This window comes from Aquarana catesbeiana, linkage group LG07 (genome assembly GCF_042186555.1).
Source record: "Aquarana catesbeiana isolate 2022-GZ linkage group LG07, ASM4218655v1, whole genome shotgun sequence".
Classification (NCBI taxonomy): domain Eukaryota; kingdom Metazoa; phylum Chordata; class Amphibia; order Anura; family Ranidae; genus Aquarana; species Aquarana catesbeiana.
The window spans coordinates 218,184,115-218,202,409 of NC_133330.1; the positions used below are offsets into that span (position 1 = coordinate 218,184,115).

The 18,295-nt window shown below is 41.5% G+C and overlaps 1 protein-coding gene across 1 annotated transcript in view; it reads left to right on the forward strand.

The window, feature by feature from the left end:
- DBT (dihydrolipoamide branched chain transacylase E2) overlaps nt 1-18,078 on the forward strand; it is a 42,189-nt gene extending 24,111 nt beyond the window's left edge. The window contains exons 7-11 of the mRNA XM_073593046.1: nt 885-1,051; nt 12,104-12,181; nt 13,211-13,402; nt 13,483-13,554; nt 17,062-18,078. Coding sequence (XP_073449147.1) covers nt 885-1,051; nt 12,104-12,181; nt 13,211-13,402; nt 13,483-13,554; nt 17,062-17,229 — 677 coding nt within the window. The 3' untranslated portion in view covers nt 17,230-18,078. The remainder of the gene's footprint in view (nt 1-884; nt 1,052-12,103; nt 12,182-13,210; nt 13,403-13,482; nt 13,555-17,061) is intronic.
- The last annotated feature ends 217 nt before the right edge of the window (nt 18,079-18,295 follow it).

The window sequence follows — 18,295 nt, forward strand, 5'->3', positions numbered from 1 at the left end:
TTCTCCCATCAAAACAGACTGTTGACAGGGGAATCCCTCCGGCCAAGCCATTGTATTTATAGCCGCTAACAATAATCACAGTTTCCTCCCAGCGGGGACAGCTTTCCCCGCTGGGAGGAAACTGTGATTATTGTTAGCGGCTATACCAGCCGCTAGCAATAATCGCATGTAAAATCCGGCAGGCTGATTGTACCCAAGTTGATCGATCGATCAACCTGGTACATTCAGTCTTGTGCATATATGGTGTGAATCTTGGCCGAGATTCAAACTGTCTATGACTGGCCTAAGTGGTCTATTATTTCAAAATTCAGCGGCCGACTGTGTAACCATTAATTTTAGTTACATGCACAGCGGGTTTAATTAATCATTATTAATATACCACCTTTAGCTGTAGTATGCTTTCTAATAAGCTAACCATAGATGTAAATTTGTCACCTCATTTTTAACACCACTTTTGCTCATATTGGAAAATATAGAAAAATCACAGCCAAACAGCCAAGTCTTGTGTCTGCCATACCCAGAAAGGGAAACCAATAGTCAAAGGGGGGAAGTTCAGAAAGCAGCATGCGGCTTCAGCCTACAGCTTGGCATTAATGGGATTACAGCAAAGGAAGCCATTTTGATTATTTTGAGCGGTACAGGGCATTTCAGATCATTGGCGTATCATCAAATATATGCTTGTATTCAGAAAAGGGTACATCCATATATTTCTGAGCGCCTATACAGTCTTTGTATGCACAGACATAGAAAGGCTTGTGTACAAACTTAAACAATATATAAGTATTTTTAATGAACCAAAAATATTTCTCCAGTTTTTTTTTTTTTTTGGAAATGTGCACCTTTTCCTCTTTGTTATATTTTTTTGTAATGTTTTATTGATTTAGGGTTCCATAAAGCCATGGTGAAGACCATGTCTGCGGCATTAAAGATCCCTCACTTTGGGTACTGTGATGAAATTGATATGACCAAACTTGTCCAGCTGAGAGAGGACTTGAAGCATTCTGCTGAAGCACGAGGGGTCCGTCTGTCATTTATGCCCTTCTTCCTCAAGGTGAGGTTACAGTAGAAGGTACAAGAACGATAATAGTACAAAAATAGCTACAATAAATTTTTTCATGTGTAAAAAAAAAAATCCAACATTCCCCATATTTTCCTCCACTGGTATCCACACCTTTTTGTTAGGAAATAGGTTTTATGCCTTAAAACAGCATTGCTGCATATGTGACAAATAGAAAATCTGTCAATGCTAAAAGGATAAAGCCCATATGAGATCTAATAAACTGTCTTGCACTAACTATTGTACTATATTTGCACCTACACAATAGATTGCACCCAATGAAAAGCAAACATTGTCAACATTACAAGTTGAATTGTAATCGATTGTAGCCACATTAGTGCATTTTCAGCAAAAACAATCAAGTACTGTCTGTGATAAATTTGCACTAACATTTTAAAGCTGGCCATAGGGATTCGAACCATGTATGAGCAGGCTGATTGTACCCAAGTTAATTGACCGATCGGTCAACTTGGGTACAACCAGCCTGTTGGATTTTTCATGTGGTTATTGCCAGTCGCTAAAAGTATTAGCAATAATCATTGTGTGTGCTCTCGGTGGAGAAACCTTTGTTGGCAAGCACAGATGTAAGATGTTTCTTGTAGTTGGTTTACAGGTTTGTACACATCTCAGGAGGATTTCTGGTCCACTCTTCTACCTTTTTTTTTTTTTTTACAGGTCTTCTTTAAATCATTAAGGTTTCTTGGTTGGCTGTCGCTTGGCAACTTGAAGTTTCAGCTTCCTACATACATTTTTTATGAAATTAAGGTCTGGAGACTGGCTAGGCCACTCCATGACCTTAATGTGCTTCTTCTTGAGCCACTCCCTTGTTGTCTTTGCGGTATATTTTGGGTCATTGTCATGCTGGAAGACCCATCTTCACTGTTCTGGCTGAGGGAAGAAGGTTCTCATCCAAAATTTTACAATACATGGCCCCATCCATTGCCCTCCCCAAAGCAGCAAAGTTGGTCTGTACCTTTAGCAGAGAAACAGCCCCAAAGCATAATGTTTTCACCTCCGTGCTTGACTGTAGGGATGCTGTTCTTTGGGTCATAGTCAGCAATTTTCCTTCTTCCAAACACGACGAGTCTCCCTCCTCAAGAAGGCACATGTACAGTCATGCCAACAAACCTCTTAATGATTCAGAGAAGAATTAGGAGAAAGTACTGTGGTCAGATAAGACCAAAACTTAGCTCTTTGGCATTAAATCGACTCACCGTGTTTGGAGGAAGAAAAATGCTGACTATGACCCTAAGAACACCATCCCTACAGTCAAGCACGGAGGTGGAAACTTGATGCTTTGGGGTTGTTTCTCTTCTAAAGGTAGAAGGCCGACTTTGCTGAATTGAGGAGCCAATGGATTGAGCCATGTATTGTAAAATCTTGGATGAGAACCTTCTTCCCTCAGCCAATACACTGAATGTGGGTCATGGATGGCTCTTCCAACATGACAATGACCCAAAACATACTGCCAAGGCAACAAAGGAGTGTCTCAAGAAGAAGCACATTAAGGTCATGGAGTGGCCTAGTCGGTCTCCAGATCTTAATATTATAGAAAATTTATGGCGGGAACTGAAACGTTGAGTTGCCAAGAGACAGCCAAGAAACTTTAAGGATTTAGAGAAGATCTGTAAAGAAGAGTGGACCAAAATCCCTCCTGAGATGTGTGCAAACCTGGTTACCAACTACAAGAAATGTCTTACTTCTGGGCTTGCCAACAAGGGTTTCTCCACTAAGTACTAAGAAATGTTTTTCTTGGGGATCAAATACTTATTTTACTCACTGAACTGCAATTTAATTTAAAGCATTTGTTTTTTGTGGGGGTTTTTTCTGGACTTCTGGTTGATATTCTGTCTCTATCATTTAAAATACACATATGATACAAAATCTGCAGGGGATCAAATAATAATTTCTTTATCGTACATCATAGGACACAGAGCCTCAAGTAATTACTTGGTGGATTATGGGCCTACCTTCAGGTGTTGACACTGGTATAACCAATACAGGAAGTTGACTCCCCTATATAACCCCTCCTCCTTCCAGGAGTCCTCAGTTTTTTCGCCAGTGTCTAAGGTGTTGGTCACGAGTGAAGATGTGCTCTGAGGAGCTCCAGGGAGGGATCCATGCTGGATTTAAAAAACCTCCACAACCGGATCCATCCTCTCCACTGAGGCCATAGGATGGTACCTGGGCCTCCCATTGAAGAACGAGGTTTTGCCTGTAAGCTTCTCTTTGAGAGCTGGACCCTAGGAACCAGGACTCTTTTTGGTTTTTCATATTACCTAAAGTTGTTCCTGAGGGGTGCTATACAGGTCCAAAGGAGAGGCACCCCTTTAAAAAGGGCCCCAGTCTTTGAAGGTTTAATTACGCTGCCTGCCGTGATGGGTGAAAGTTGGATCTGTCTGTTAAATCAGCGGTATCCTGCAGCGAGGATAAGGTAAGGGGAGAAGCCTAGGAACTGTAAAAAGTCCACCTATGCCTTTTTCTCCCAAAAAAAAAAAATAAATAAATAAATATATATATATATATATATAATATAATTTTATAACTGTATGCCTTAAAATGTCTCCTCTAGAGGGAGTATATTACACTTACCTAGTACAATGCTTTTTCAGCAGCTCTGTGTCTGGCTATAGCAGCGGGTGTGGTCCCTGCAGCCAGAGGGGAGTTCTTAATTGTTCCTCTTCTGAGGGATCTAAAGGGGTTACAGCAGTAGTTTATGAACATACAAAACCAGCCATTTACATTTTTTTGTATAAAGTGAAGTCTTCCTTTAAAACTAGGAGCTTAACAAACACTGCTGATAAAAATTCCCCTCCCCCTCCCCTCTCCTCCTGGAGAGGTGCGGGAACAGCTGACACTTATGTGTAATTAGGTTCTCACCTGAGGCTTAACACAGACGCTCTCAGTTCATATGCTGAAGACAGAAGTCTGTCACACTAAGTGCCGGTTCACACAGGGGCGGCACGACTTGCAGGTCGCCTCAGCGAGGCGACCTGCAAACGACTTCTGAGGCGACTTGCAAAACGACTTCTGTATAGAAGTCTATGCAAGTCGCCCCAAGTCGCCCCCAAAGTAGTACAGGAACCTTTTTCTAAGTCGGAGCGACTTGCGTCGCTCCCATTAGAACGGTTCCGTAGCACAGAACGGGAGGCGACTTGTCAGGCGACTAGGTCGCCTGACAAGTCGCCCCTATGTGAACCGAGCCTAAGAGACACAGGAGCACTGGGCATGTAAAGGTGTGTAAACAGGCATTTCCAGCACAGGAAATATTATGGTACTCCGCATGAAAGGCTGATCCTTATGGTGACATTGTTTTCTTTTGCTAAAACTATTGTTCAGCAAATACCATAATTTGTTAAAGTGCCTCTGCTGTTGTGCTTGGCACATTTGATTTCCAGTGTACCACAAAGGTACCAAGGTTTCCACCCCTAGGCTCTGGGAACTCCAGTCATGCCTCCACACTGTCATCCTCTCCGGAGATACCTGACTTGGCAAGCCAGGGTGAGTCATTGGAAGCAATTGGTGGTGCAACTGCTTCTCACACTTCAGCCCCTGTGTATGTGACTGATGATGCATTCTATTCTGCCCCATTGGGCTTAGAAGGAAGATTAGCGGCTTTAATCACATTCTCCATCCAAGAGGATAGGAAGCATGCTAGATCCCCCTCCCCCACCTCAAACCCCTTTTTCTAGGGGAACAGTGGGCACAGGATGAGGTGTTATCCTCAGGTGATCATGGGGAAAAACAAGCCAAATTTTCCTCTGCGGAGAAAACAACAGTTGATGAACCTTATGCAACCTCACAATCTGACAGACTGATGGTACAAACTCTTACAGAGATGGTTCATTCCACTTTTTATACTACTCCTAACAGAGTAAGCTGAAAGTCTAGGTCCCTTCTTTGTTTTTTTTTTTTAAAAAAAACTAAAAAAAATCTTTTACAGCGCTTATTTATGCTGAATGGGATAATCTGGATAAGCATTTTTTTCCCTCCAAAGAGTTTTTCAGTTCTCTATCATGGAGGAAAAATTCACAAGGGTTGGAAATACCAGCAGTAGACGCTGCGATTTCCAGCATCAATAAAGATGCATAATTGCTTAAGCATCCAACAGATAAGGAGTTGGAATTTTTTTGTTAAAATCCTCCTACCAATGGCGCTATGTTTCGCCATAGATGCCATAAAAGACCCTATCCACCAGGCGTCTCGCCTTGCGCTTGTGCTAAAACACATGCTTAGGACCCTGTGGTTAAAAGGGTTGGTCAGCTGAAGCATCTTGCAAAAAAGGGGTGTCTGACTAGTTTCCCTTTTCATTGGGGAAGGTTTGGTGAAATACATCCAAATGATTTCTAGCAGTAAAGCTCTTTTGTCCAGTAGAAGGTATAAATGTCCTTTTATTTAAAGTGAAGCCACAACAGCTCACAGGTTAAGTACACTGAGGGCCAGTGCAGCCATGGGAGACTTCCTGACAGACATGGGTTCAGATCCACATGTCGGCGTTCACTAGTGAAGGAGCCACTCCTCACAGGTTAACTACTCTGATGGCCAGTGTAGCCATGGGAGGCTTCCTGAAAGACGTGGGACCTCGTCCTCACGTTGGCTCCTTGTGACCTTGGACAAGTCACTTAAACAGATTCCTTCCCCTGCGCAGGGGCAGCTGCCTCTAGGCAGCGGTGACGGCCTCCACCATCAGACTCTAGGGCAGTGATGGCGAACCTTGGCACCCCAGATGTTTTGGAAGGAGCATCATGGGAAATGTAGTTCCAAAACATCTCGAGTGCCAAGGTTTGCCATCACTGCTCTAGGGCATGATTTTCAAGAAATACTGTTCAGATCTGTGCGACTTCAAGGTAGTCCCTGCACTACTTTGGTACCACTTTGATGCGACTTGAGGTCCATAAACCTCTAGAATACACAGACATTGTTTCCTGTCGCATCAAAATCACGCCCCAACGTATTCTCAGTGGCAAAGGATCACAGTAAAATCACGCAACTTTGGGGTTGCAATAGTGGAAACTGAGCCTAAGAGGAGAAAATATTCAGCCCCTGTATACATGATTGAAGATGCATTTTTCCGCCGCCCTGCAGGACCTAGAAGGAAAATTAGCGACTTTAATCGCATCCCATATCCAAGGATGAGAAGCGTGTTAGACCCCCCTCCCCCACCTGAGATCCCTTATCAAGGGAACAGTGGGTAGAGGATGAAGGATTACCCTCGGGTAATCGGAAGAAAGGCAAAACGAGTACTCCTCTGCAGAGGAGACAACTAGAGTTGAACTTTTTTTCAGCCTCGCAATCTGAGAAATTGCTGGTACAAACCTCTTACAGAGATGATTTGTGCCTCTTTCAAGCTACCTTCAGTAGAGTCAGCTGATAGTTGTGTTTTTTCTTAGGTTCCTTGGAACCTTCACTGCCTTTTTCATGCATTTCCTGTACATGTACAGAGCGAAGCAGAAATTCAACAGATCCATTCTAGGTCTAAAAGAATCTAAATCTGTTCCTGAAGATCCGCTCCTTTCTATGGAGTCGATCAAGTCAGTAGTTTCTATCCTGCAAGGAGGAAAACTTCTGGCGCCTATCGGGATGCATATCTGCATGTCCATATATTTCCCGCTAACCAAAGGTTTCTGCGGTTCGAAGTAGAACAGCAGCATTTCAGTTTATAGCCTTGCTCTTCGGGCTAGCTACAGCACCTCGAGTGTTCACAAAGGTGCTAGCCCCACCTGTAGCCAGGTCAAGGGCACAGGGCTTAAACAGTCTTGGCATACCTAGATGATCTATTGCTAATAGACCAATCTCTGTTCAGAGTAAGGTGTACGCATTACAACCAGTTACCTGGAAAGGTCTGGGTTGCATTCTCAACCTAGTAAAGTCTCCATTAAAATCGCTAAAAGAGGGATGCAGTATTTGGGTCTGATCATAGATACAGCCCAGAAAAAGAAAGAAAACAAAATAAAGAAAAACACCTCTCTATAAAAGAGTTGGTCCGGATGGTCAGGTCAAAAGGAGGTCCCTCCATTCACCTTTGCATGAGGTTGTTAGAAAGGATGGTGGCTTCATTCGAAGCAGTTCCCTTTGCCCAGTTCCATTCGAGACTGTTGCAAAACAGTATTCTATTTTCTTGGAACAAAACGATCCAAGCTTTGGACTTGCCAATGCGGCTGTCCCCAAGGGTGTCCCAAAGCCTCAATTGGTTACTAAAGAATGTCCTAAAGGGTAAATACTTCAAACCACTTTTCTGGAAAGTGGTAATGACAGAGAAGACAACTGTTCAAGAACCGAAAGAGCCTTGCCCATTAACATCCTAGAGATTCGGGCAGTGCGTCTGGCTCTAAAAGCCTGGACTTCCAGGTTAAGAGATTGTCCCGACAGGATCCAATCCGTCAATGCCACGGCTGTGGCCTATATCAATCAACAAAAGGGGCACCAAAAATCTCTCAGTGCAGAGAAGTGAACCATATTCTAACTTGGGCAGAAAGAAATATTCCGTGCCCATCGGCAGTCTTCATTCCGGGAATAGAGAATTGGCACGCACACTACATGTGCCGCCAGCAGATTATTCCCAGGGGAATGGTCTATTTACCCCGACATGTTTCCGGCTGTTTGTCAAGGATGGGGGACTCCGGATTTAGATCTTCTAGCATCCAGTGCAACAAAGTTACTCAACTTTGTGTCCACAACAAGGGATCCATTCACATGCAGAACAGATGCATTGGTCATACTGTGGGATCAGCTTTTACTGATCTATGCATTTCCCCATATTCAGTTGCTGCGTCGACTTCTTTGCAGGATCAAGCTGGAAAGACAACCGGTAATTCTGGCAGCACCAGCATGGCCCAGAAGGTCATGGTATGCAGAGGTCGTAAAGATGGCAATGGGGGATCTGTGGTCCCTTCCACAAAGGCCAGACCTGCTCTCACAGGGGCCTATATTCCATCCTACTTTACGAATGCTAAATTTAACGGCCTGGCTGTTGAGACCCACATTCTGAAGAAACGTGGGCTTTCCAGGGCAGTTATTTCTACTTTAATTAATGCTAGGAAGCCAGCTTCTAGAACTATATATTATAGAGTCTGGAAAGCTTATGTTTCCTGGTGTGAATCCAAGGGTTGGCACCCTCAGAGATATATATTATAGGCAGAATTCTTGCCTTTCTACAAGTAGGCATAGAGATGAAGTTGGCCCTGAGTACTATTAAGGGCCAAGTCTCAGCCTTATCAATTTTATTTCAAAGACCACTTGCTACGCATTCTTTAGTCCGGGGTTTCATGCGAGGAGTGATGCAGAATTAATCCTCCAGTTAAATCACCCTTAAGCCCTTGGGACTTGAATTTAGATTTGTCAGTGTTACAAAAACCGCCATTCGAACCATTACAGCATGTTCCCTTAGTCCTTCTGACTAGGAAGCTGATATTTTTGGTTGCTATATCCTCAGCAAGGAGGGTTTCAGAATTGGCTGCTCTTTCCTGTAAAGAGCCATATTTGGTTATTTATGAGGACAGAGTGGTGTTGGGCCCTCAACCAGGTATTTTACCAAAAGTGGTCTCAGGTTTTCACCTGAACAAGATATTGTCCTGCCGTTTTTTCCCAAACCATGTAGGTTATTCATGAGGACAGAGTGGTGTTACGCCCTCGTCCAGGCTTTTTGCCAAAAGTGGTTTCAGACTTTCATCTCAATGAAGATATTGTCCTGCCATTGTTTTTTCCAAAACCATGTTCCAAGGAAGAAAAGTCACTACATTGTCTTGATGTGGTGAGAGCAGTGAAGATCTATTTGAAGAAAACTGCTCAGATTCGTAAGACTGACGTCTTATTTATTCTGCCAGAGAATCCTAAAAAAGGACAGGCAGCTTCAAAATCCACTGTGGCTAAGTGGATTCGGCAAGTTATAATTCAAATTTAAGATTTAAAGGGAAAGATTCCCCCTTTTCAAGTTAAGGCTCTGTGTCCTATGATGTACGATAAAGAAAATAGGATTTTTAAAACAGCTTACCTGTAAAATCCTTTTCTTGGAGTACATCATAGGACACAGAGCTCCCGTCCCTCTATTTTATGGGGTGGGAGTATATTGCTTGGCTACAAAAACTGAGGACTCCTGGAAGGAGGAGGGGTTATATAGGGGAGTTAACTTCCTGTATTGGTTATACCAGTGTCAATACCTGAAGGTAGGCCCATAACCCACCAAGTAATTACTTGAGGCTCTGTGTCCTATGATGTACTCCAAGAAAAGGATTTTACAGGTAAGCTGTTTTAAAAATCCTATCTTTCCCCACTGTGTGTGTGTGTGTGTGTGTGTGTCTGCATATGTGTGTTTGTATGTGTGATTAATATTCATTCCCCCTTTCACACGGAAATTTCTATCTGTCCATTTTTCATCCATCCTATTGCATTCCTATGGATATAAAAAATGTCATCCATTTACATCATCTGATGTAACTGAAATCCAGTTTTTCTTAGCAAAAATGTGACTGAATGGATGATGCCCATGTGAAAGGGGCCTAAATGTATATTATTTGGAAGGTATTTCAGATGAATAGAGTATGAGGGGAGGGATTATTTTCCGATACATGGCTGACTTCTTGTCTGATAATCCATAGATGGACCAATTTTTGCTTTTTAACGTTAATCTGTCAGATCCTAAAACCTAGCTAAGCTCACAATTCTGATGTGGAAGCATCTTATGGTGCCAGCAAGTACATATGTTAACCTTGAAAGCAATCCCAGTGAAGCCCATTGAATTCCATGTGCCTACTGCATAATGAACATGGGCTTCTATGCCAGCATTAAAACTCACCACTGATATTCAACAGTTTTCATCTACTGACCACCAAAGTTTTGGCACTAGATTATTGTTGAAAAGGGGAGTAGAACTTGGTGCTGACTTGGACAGAAGTCAGGACCCTATATATAGTCTGTGCCCTAAAGCCAAAGGACTCTGCAGGTACATAGGAGCTGATCCAAAACTATCCTAAGTACTGACTAGTAGCACAGCCTGACCAGTTCTTAGGCCATGACTGGTTATCACCCTTCATTCGAACACCTTCATGAAAGTGATGTAACTTAAAAGGTGTTAGACCAAAAAACAAAACATTAATGTATTGCCGTTTAAAACCCTTAAATGTGTTGGCTGAATTCGTTTTTTTCAGTTTAGGCTTTATTTCCTGCACTGCCCCTACCTCCCTGCTCCCCTCCCATCCTTTATTCTATCTTTCTCCCTAGTCCCCCTCTTTCCTGTATTTATCCATCCAACTAGTCCCATTTTGGAGTCTATGCCAGTCTACAACTTCTGATTCTTTGTGCACAAACATACGCTTGAGTTTTGTTTTTTGTTACCAAACTTGAGGCATCCCATGTTTTGTCAGGTCATTCTCCTCTATTTGTACACAGACGTTGTTCTCAGGGGGCCGTGTTATGAGCAAGATGGCGCTTCTCTATTAACATTTTTTTTTTTTTTTTTTTTTACTGTAGCTGGAGATGCTCTAACATTTCCTCTCATAAGAGAAATACTTCCTGATACTACACAGTATCAAGCAATTCATCAAAAGCAGCGCTCCTGTCAATATGTAAAATGACTGGCTAACAAATGTCTATCAGCATAAGTGAACAAAGAGAAACACTAGGGGTAGCAGGTGGTGATGAGAAAGAGTCCGAAGTAGACACAAGTGGTAATCTTAGTGTTTGTAAAACATGCACCTTTCACCAGATTCCTCAAGACAGTGTGTCACACTCCCCTCTGGGGTTTAAACTCACCAAACCGCTTTAATTTACAAGCCTCAACAGATATCCAGATGCTACCTCCACACGATGTCCTCGATCAGAGCCTCAAATGAAGTCCTCAGGCACCAAAAATATGAGAAGAAAACTCCACATAGTCTAGTCCCGTTTTGAATTTTTATTGAAATTCCTCCGATCATAAAAACGTGTAATCATTAAAACTTTCACAGTCCTTGCCATCCGATTGATCCTATAACTTGATGTCCTTGTTATTATCAAACCTTACTGAGGGGCCAAAGATAGTTCCCGTGGTGTGCTAGACCGTGGCTCTTTTTTATAGTGCTAATATATAGACCTTTTGCTCTCCTAGACAGAAGTTGTCTGAAGTTCCCTGGCCTGGGAACTTCAGACAACTTCTGTCTAGGAGAGCAAAAGGTCTATATATTAGCACTATAAAAAAGAGAAGGAAGAACTGGAAGTGATGTACTGACGCCTTGCGTTCCAAAGAACTGAGTGAGGAAACCGGAAGTAGTGCGGGTCGGCGTGTTTGGCTGAGCACACCACGGAACCATCTTTGGCCCCTCAGTAAGGTTTGATAATAACAAGGACATCAAGTTATAGGATCAATCAGAAGGCAAGGACTGTGAAAGTTTTAATGATTACACGTTTTTATGATCGGAGGAATTTCAATAAAAATTCAAAACGGGACTAGACTATGTGGAGTTTTCTTCTCATATTTTTGGTGCCTGAGGACTTTGAGGCTCTGATCGAGGACATTGTGTGGAGGTAGCATCTGGATATCTGTTGAGGCTTGTAAATTACAGCGGTTTGGTGAGTTTAAACCCCAGAGGGCAGTGTGGCACACTGTCTTGAGGAATCTGGTGAAAGGTGCATGTTTTACAGACAACACTAAGATTACCACTTGTGTCTACTACGGACTCTTTCTCATCACCACCTGCTACCCCTAGTGTTTCTCTTTGTTCACTTATGTTGATAGACTTTTGTTAGCCAGTCATTTTAAATATTGACAGGAGCGCTGCTTTTGATGAATCGCTTGATCCTGTGTAGTATTAGGAAGTATTTATCTTATGAGAGGAACTGATTTGTTTGTTTAAGCGGCTGCTGATATACACATAACATGTGAAATAATTTGTTGTAATATTTAATTTTTACACTGTGCCTGCTGTTGAAAGTTTAAACACCATAGTGCTGAGATAAGGAAAAGTAGGTATCAGTGGTGTCAGAATTTCTTCCTTTTTTTAATATTTACTGCTCTAACATTGTTATGATGTTGCAATTTACTTCATATTCAATAATTTTTCCTCTTGCTTTCAGGCAGCCAGTCTGGGTTTACTGCAGTATCCAGTCCTCAATGCCTTTGTGGATGAAAACTGTCAGAATATCACGTATAAGGTCTGTATTGTCAAAGCTGCAGTGCAGCATTGTACTGATCATCTAAATATACATGGTTACTGTTTGAGAGGACCACTAAAGAAAATGTGACCAAAACCAATATTAAGTAAAGGTTCAGTTCTCCCTAAAATGATTATTTAAATGTTTTTGTTTTAGGGTTAACAAACGGAATCGGGGATCATATTCCAGGAATGTAACAAACATCAAGTACAGATGTGTACAGGTCATAAAGTGATATATTATGATTATAGGTAGAGGATGGTGAGCCAATTTATCAGCTGGAAATTTTTATCCCTTATGCCGCGTACACATGGTCGGACTTTTCGACCGGACTGGTCCGATGGACCAAATCCGGCGTACAATCCGATCGTGTGTGGGCTTCAGCGGACTTTTCCAGTCGCAAATCTGACGGACTTTAGATTTGGAACATGCTTCAAATCTTTACGTCGTAACTCCGCCGGACCAAGAAATCCACTCGTCTGTATGCTAGTCCAACGGACAAAAACCCACGCTAGGGCAGCTATTGGCTACTGGCTATCAACTTCCTCATTTTAGTCCGGTCGTACGTCATCGCGTACGAATCCGTCGGACTTTTGTGTGATCGTATGCAGTTAAGTCCATTCGTTAGAAAGTCCGCTGCAAGTCCGCCAAAAGTCTGTCCAGTCTGTCAGACTTTTGTAGCTGAAAAGTCCGACCGTGTGTACGCAGCATTAGACTCCCTTGTCATGTTGTCTGGCAAGATTGCCCACTTCAATCCCTCACTTTCCCGACACACAGAAAATCTTGCATCTACTGCTGCAGTCTTTGCTGTGTTCTACAAGTGAGAATTCTTTCAGTAGAACATTCTTTTAATGGATGTTCTTGCAGCCTAAATGCAAAGATCCTTTAACAATGCCATCATACATATACAAAGATAATAGGCAATGAAAGCTGCTAAAAACTGTTTCAAGTGGACTGGCCATTTAAGACAAAAAATGTTTTGCCCTGTATATAAGCACATTTTGACTATTTTCAACATGTCATTTCTAGGCTTCTCACAACATTGGGATTGCTATGGATACACATCAAGGTCTGATTGTTCCAAATGTGAAGAATGTACAAGTACGAAGTATATTTGAAATTGCTGGTGAACTTAACCGACTACAGACCCTTGGTGCCTCGGGGCAACTGGGGGCTTCCGAACTGACAGGGGGAACTTTTACACTATCCAACATTGGTTCTGTAAGTGATCATGGTATAGTGTGAGTAAACACTTAAAGACCCATCTGCATAGTTTACTGACCTTCTGTTTTCATTTCTAGATTGGGGGTACCTATGCCAAGCCTGTTATATTGCCTCCAGAAGTAGCAATTGGTGCCATTGGAAAATTGCAGGTTGGTTATTTGTCATAAAAACATGTAGAAAGAAAATGTTTTGCCACACTATGTCCTGGAATATTATTGTTCCACACTTACACAGACACTGTTATTGAAGCATTACATATGTACATTGCCTGTATATTATCTTAGCCGTGTGAATGTGTTGGCATTTGAACAATTTTATATATTTGAATGTAGGCTTAACTCACAAAGCTAACAGAACAGGATTAAGATACTTATGTTCATGTTCATGTTTAGTGTTTCTTTCATTGGAATTCAAATGCTGTGTTTAAGACGAAGCTCAAGAGGAAAAATGTGTACATTCAGATCTTTCAGGTCTATACAGTTACAGTAGTTCGTACAGACCATAAACTGATGTGTTTAACCAGGATAAAAAGTAAGGATAGAAGACTGAAAAAGAGAGGGAGTGGTGGGTTATCAAGTGGTATAGAGCAGGGAAAGGCCGTGCCTGAGCTCTGAGTGGTGAGGTATAATTCAACACAGACAGGTGCATTAGGGTTCCAGTGGCAGTGATCAAAGCTTTGCAGTAAGCATTTGTTTATCCAGGGCTGACACACCTTGGTGTATCCATTCATCTGGTCTGCCAACATGGCTTCAATTCTTTTCATGGATCATGGCCTGGGTAACTGGGTAGAGAGTCTTGAAACATCCCTCTTTTCAAGAGTCTAGGGGGTTTCCAGACCTTGGCCTTCTAAACTGTATGCGGATGATCTTGCTGGTCTGTTTTCTATTTGTTCTGCAAAGCATTCAAAAGGTGTGATGTATTGAACTACTGTGTCATCAATTAGCTTCCATGGCCTGTGTAGAGGTGGAGAAGTGCTAATGTCACTGGAGATTTTTATCTCCAGGACACACTTTGAGGCATGATGGCACTGGAAGTGACTGAATCACTGGCATTTTAATGTGATGTTGTGAATTTGGACCATTACATAGAATATGACTGAGACATACTACCTGGTGTATCAGGAAGGCTGGCTGCACAGCAATAAAGTAAAAGGCAAAGCGTATTGATTAGGTAAGGATTCATCCCACAGTAGCACAAGCAGGCACACCCAAATTAGAGGCAACTCTGCTCTGAATTCAGCAGCTGTGCAGCATTGCTCCCTGTGATGGGGTGGCAACTGCATTAGATGGACTTCAATGGCAGATTTAACAGGTATTTATAGGATTTTGAGGGGAACTAAGAGAAAGCTAAGTTCAGTCCCTCTTTTCTGCTTTCCAGCCCCACCCCGTCCTCTCTAAGAATCACATATTGTTTTTATTTTTGAATACCTTTTTTTTCTGAGAACACATCCCTGAACTTCCTGGATTCATGCACAATCAAGAAGGAGTTTCTCATTGCCCACAGCGTCCCAGGAGGCCTTGGAATACTCTATGCCGCATGCTCTTCAGTGCATAATTAGGGGGCTGGCTGTTTCTTTCTGGTTCTTGCAGTTGGCCCCCTGGTGGCGCATCACTGCAAGTGCACCTCATCAGGGTACTAGCTGCATAACCCCAGAAGAGACAGGCAGCTCCCGATGACATCACAGAAAAAAATTGCATCATATGATTGGGTGTGAAGTGGGGGAGCAGCAGATCCCTACAGAACACTGCTGCAGTATAGGAGGCATAACTCGGCAAAAAGTGTAAGGAGAAGGGGAAGCTGCTCTTTAGGTGCTGCAGCACATTTTTTTGTGAAGCTATGGTGCTATTTTAGAATGTAATGAACTATATGAACCTCTTAGATTTGCCTCTAGTGGCTGACCTGTGCTATAGTAGTCCTTGCAGTCTGAATGGTGAGCCAGTATAAGAATTTTTATATGATGTCATCAAAGAAACCTGCAGGTGCCATGTGTCCATTTTTTTACTGTATAGTAAAAAATGTTTTAACCAATCCTATTCCAACTGTTTTCTAATGTAGATTAGAAAATGAAACCTACATTTCCTAGAGCACAAATCAAAAGTTTAGAAATAGTTCTTCAGCGCTGGAATTTCTCTGCATTTCTAGTTTGTTATAGTTAATAGAAATTCTTTCTCTAGACTCTCATTGTTGGACTTCTTGTAGATCCTGTAAAATATGCTGGGAAAAATACCCCACCTTGTTTGTACCTGTGGGATAATAGTGATATCTTTCCCTTTAAAATGCCTACATAAATTATAACGTGAATTAGAGCTGTTTGAATATGCCATACAGAAGTTTGTGGAAACTACTTGCTGCAAGTGCCTTTTTATGTGGTCAATTATAATTAAGCATTCTAAATCTGTCAAATCAGTAACTGACTTGTAAAGGCCTAGTACAGCATTTAAATGGTCGCTCGACCCAAAACTAACTGTCTTAAATCTTTTGAAATTCTGTATATAGAGATAGAATGCAGGAGTAGGAACACTCAAAACTCCAAGCAAAAAATTATGACAGGGAGATTTTTTTGCTTGAGAACTTGAGAGGCGTGTTATTAAAACCATTGGACTCTGTATGTGACCAAAGTTAGTTTTTAGTGGATTGGACCATTTTAATGCAAGCCCGTTCTTGCCCATACAGATTAATGCAACAGGCTCACTTAACTGTTTACCCCTGTTATTCTCACTCCTTCAGTTCTCCGCAATTTTATTTTTTTGTTTTTCATTTTTTTTTATGGACAAAAGAGCAGGACTCATTACTGTGTTTATTGATTCTAATTTTTCTATCGTGATGGTATGTAAGGCATGTTGACATGGCCTCACAGGCAACAATCCCCCCTTTGCATGCTTAAATTGGAAATCTGGTCAAAATTACGCTTAAACCTGCACCCACCCCATTCTAAGCCCTATACTAACTACTCTGTAAAGAAAAATTCTGTATACTTGCCTAATCTGAGGGTGTGCGTAATGTGATCAGCTCCCAGCGGTGGCTTCAAGGGAGTGGAGGGATAACAGACAACAAATGCCCCATAGTAACTCTATGGGTGAAGTCACCACCCAGGCATTGCTGTCATTGTTGCTGCTCTCTCCTGTCCCCTGAAGCTGGCCACTAGGGAGATCACGTGACCAGACCAGAGTGCCTTTAGATTATGCATATGCCCCTTTCCTTTACATGGTAGTTAGTATAGGGCTAAGAATGGGGGTTGGGAACAGGTTTAAGCTTAGTTTCACTTCCACTTTAAGTTCTGATATAGCTTTTCAAATCGGGATTATAATGTTTAAAATGCTCTAGCTCTTACTAATAGTAGCTAGCAATAGCATAATTTTATACATGTTAGAAGCCTCTACATATGGCCGAACTGTGTAGTGTTCAGCCAGCCATATTTTAAGGAAATGGCAGGCTGTGAGATTCTTCTCTGAGCCACATCTTTGAGGCTTGAATGGTCTGTTTCTTTATTTTGCCATTGCATGTAAATTATACATTTTACGTGTCTTTTATGTTGTTGTTGTTGCATCTGTAACCACAATGACAAAAGGGATTCATTTTATTATCACATAATCTGTCATTAAAATCTTGCATAACAAACTGTAGTCACTAGCTGTCTTATCTCTCCTGTCATACAGGTAGTTCCACGGTTTGACTCGAGAGGGCAGGTTGTGAAAGCTCAAATCATCAACGTTAGCTGGTCTGCAGACCACAGGATTATCGATGGAGCCACCATGTCCAGATTCTCTAATCTCTGGAAATCCTACCTAGAGAACCCATCTTCCATGCTCCTGGATCTAAAATGAAATGGATGACGAAAATTATTATTTTCTCAAGGAACAGGAACATCAAGCTCTCTCCACTAAAAACCTCAACATGATTTCCCTTTACTGTGGGAGGCACTTCATACAGCCTGGCTGTACTGTCCTATGGACAAATGTGCACATTAAAGCACAAATTACAGGCCGTCTATCCAATTCAAAGCGATCACTCTTTAATACTGTTTAGAATTTTAACTTTTTAGATTCAAATGTCTGGAACTTCATTACAAGGTACTGCTAGCCCATCAATGTATTAATGGCTTTAAGTGGATCCTTCAAACACATGTATACATTGGGCCTTACTAAATAACTTGCATAAGGGAGAGGAAGAATGTATTTCGTATTTGAATGCCACTCATATTCTGCCTTTCAATCATATGATACACAATGGGAGAATAAGACATTTTTTCCTTCAAATACTTAAAAAAAATAAGGTTCGCTTTTCTAGTATTAACGTTTCTTTTGTGGCATCCCTTGACAAGTGCTCTCTGCCATCGAAATGGATCTACCATGTTTTGCAAGATTCATGAATGATTAATAGTCTGAACCAACTGTTGTATGCCTGGACAAGATCATAAGTTAAAATTATGTGTTGTATTGGCTACTGACTGGTCAATGAAATGAAAATGAGTCTGTCAAGCAAAAAAAAACATTTAGGTGACTGTTACACTACATAAGGATCAAATTTAACATACGAATGTGCTGATTAGTGTGTGTGTGTTTGCGGTAATTCGAGAAATATGTGAAATGGTTTTAAATGATCATGAGAATTTACACTCCATGCCCCCATAATGTTCAGTGTCGCTGTAATAAATATGGGATTGTGGTAAAATACCTCCTGATTGATTGATTTTTAAAAATTTTTTTTTTTTTAAGAAACTAGAATGGGACTTCTTATATTACATATTCTTAATTAAAAACATTCTTGGAATTTAAGTTGTTCAGCTTAAATATGTTTTCTATTGAACAAAATGATCCAGTATTAGCCTTGTGGGGAACTACATTTTGATGAACTCCAGACAAAACTTTTATGCTTTCTCTATGTCACATA